The following is a 1,713-nucleotide window of genomic DNA, read 5'->3' as shown; positions in this document are numbered from 1 at the left end:
ACCAACGTTCCTTGGTGTAAACACTTCCTGTTTGGTTTTGGTGTTCCTCGGTGTAAACACTTCCTGTTTGGTTTTGGTGTGCCTCGGTGTAAACACTTCCTGTTTGGTTTTGGTGTGCCTCGGTGTAAACACTTCCTGTTTGGTTTTGGTGTGCCTCGGTGTAAACACTTCCTGTTTGGTTTTGGTGTCAGGGACGTCCTCTGCGGACAGATCCAGTGTCAGGGGGGTACGGAGCGCCCCCTGCTGGGCAGCATCGCTCAGATCCTCACCGTCCGCTTCAACAACAGCGACCTGGTCTGCAGAGGGACCTTCTTCCACCTGGACGACGATGTGTCCGACCCTGCCACTGTGGCCCAAGGCACGGCCTGCGGGCCCGGGAAGGTCCGTCCCTGTTTGTTACTGGTTACTATCTGCTGCTGTGTAAATATGTTTATTAAAAACAAACACATTGTTTACATTGCAGAAGGGTCTCGTGCCGTCCTTGTTTTAGACCCTAACTGATCCAGTTTGTGTCTTCAGGCTTGTTTAAACCAGAAGTGTGAGGACGTGTCGGCGTTCGGCGTGGACGAGTGTCGCAGGAAGTGCAGCGGTCACGGGGTGAGCCTAAAACAGAACTTAAAGAATTTTAACATCTGTGGTGGGACAACAGAAACAGCTGGTTCTGATCCGATGGTTCTGTCCTTCAGGTGTGTAACAGTAATAAAAACTGTCACTGTCAAGTGGGCTGGGCTCCACCGGACTGCCAGTACTCGGGTCATGGAGGCAGCGTGGACAGCGGACCGGCCCGAGCCTCTGCAGGTACCAGGACCACAGTCGGACCGGGTCGTCTCCTCCTCCTCTCTGATCCTAACGGTTCTGTTTCTGTGTTCAGAGTCGGATCCGGTCCAAGCTGCCCTGCTCGTCATCTTCTTCTTCATCCTGCCCGTGGTCCTCCTCTTCCTCGCGCTGCGGTTCCCTGGAGTCCGTCAGAAGTTCTGCTGCCTGGGACCAAACAGCCCGTTCCATAAGGCCCGGCAGAACAACCGGTAAAGACCCGGAGCCATCGTTAGAGCTCACTTCAAACTGCTCCCACACAAACTCTGTTTTTTTTACCCATGATGCAGTGTGGCTGACTGTGAGGGGTGGGGTCTGGAGTTTGACCCCGCCCACGTCTCCAGGTACTGCTGGACCTGCAAGGTCCTGGTCTGAAGCCTGTCCCTCACTTTAAAGGGATAGTTTGGTTCATTTGAAGTGGAGATGATAAAATATCTGAACTGTCCCTTTAAATCTCCTGCTCCCATCATAAAACAACTTAAAGCTGCACTGATCCAGATTATAATCCCAGCAAAGATAATCTGACCTGCAGAGGGGCTTCAGGGTGACGCAGTCCTCAGTATCTGTGCAGCTTTAAGTTGAATTAGAAAATAAAAGTTTTAAAGGAGTTTCAGAGAGATGAAGCTGTGCTGTCGTCCTGTTGTGTTTTCTTTTTATTTTAGCTCCTTTTGTTTTTAAGTGTTTTAAAGTTAAATAAAATCTAAAGCAGTTAAAAATATTAATACATCCCTTCAGACTAAAATGTGTTTAATCTGTTATTTTAAACACATTAAAGGGATCCAGGATTAATTGTAACATTAAAATAAAGACTGTAAAAAATACTGTAGGATGTTTAGTTTTATAATTTTAAACTAAAAGTTTAAAAACATATTTTAACAGGGACGGAGCCATTTTATTTCC

At 47.6% G+C, this 1,713-nt stretch overlaps 1 protein-coding gene across 1 annotated transcript in view; it reads left to right on the top strand.

Annotated features, from left to right (window-relative positions):
* Positions 1-191: 191 nt before the first annotated feature.
* Positions 192-1,713, top strand: part of LOC106511031 (disintegrin and metalloproteinase domain-containing protein 15) — a gene marked incomplete at its 5' end in the record, with an annotated part of 11,019 nt that continues 9,497 nt past the window's right edge. Inside the window, 4 exon segments of the mRNA XM_013999767.1 lie at positions 192-381; positions 520-597; positions 687-798; positions 872-1,025. Coding sequence (XP_013855221.1) covers positions 192-381; positions 520-597; positions 687-798; positions 872-1,025 — 534 coding nt within the window.

This window comes from Austrofundulus limnaeus, unplaced genomic scaffold (assembly GCF_001266775.1).
Source record: "Austrofundulus limnaeus strain Quisiro unplaced genomic scaffold, Austrofundulus_limnaeus-1.0 Scaffold2462, whole genome shotgun sequence".
NCBI classification, from domain to species: domain Eukaryota; kingdom Metazoa; phylum Chordata; class Actinopteri; order Cyprinodontiformes; family Rivulidae; genus Austrofundulus; species Austrofundulus limnaeus.
Note: the sequence above shows the minus strand (reverse complement) of the source record. Positions and strands in the feature narration are given on the sequence as shown.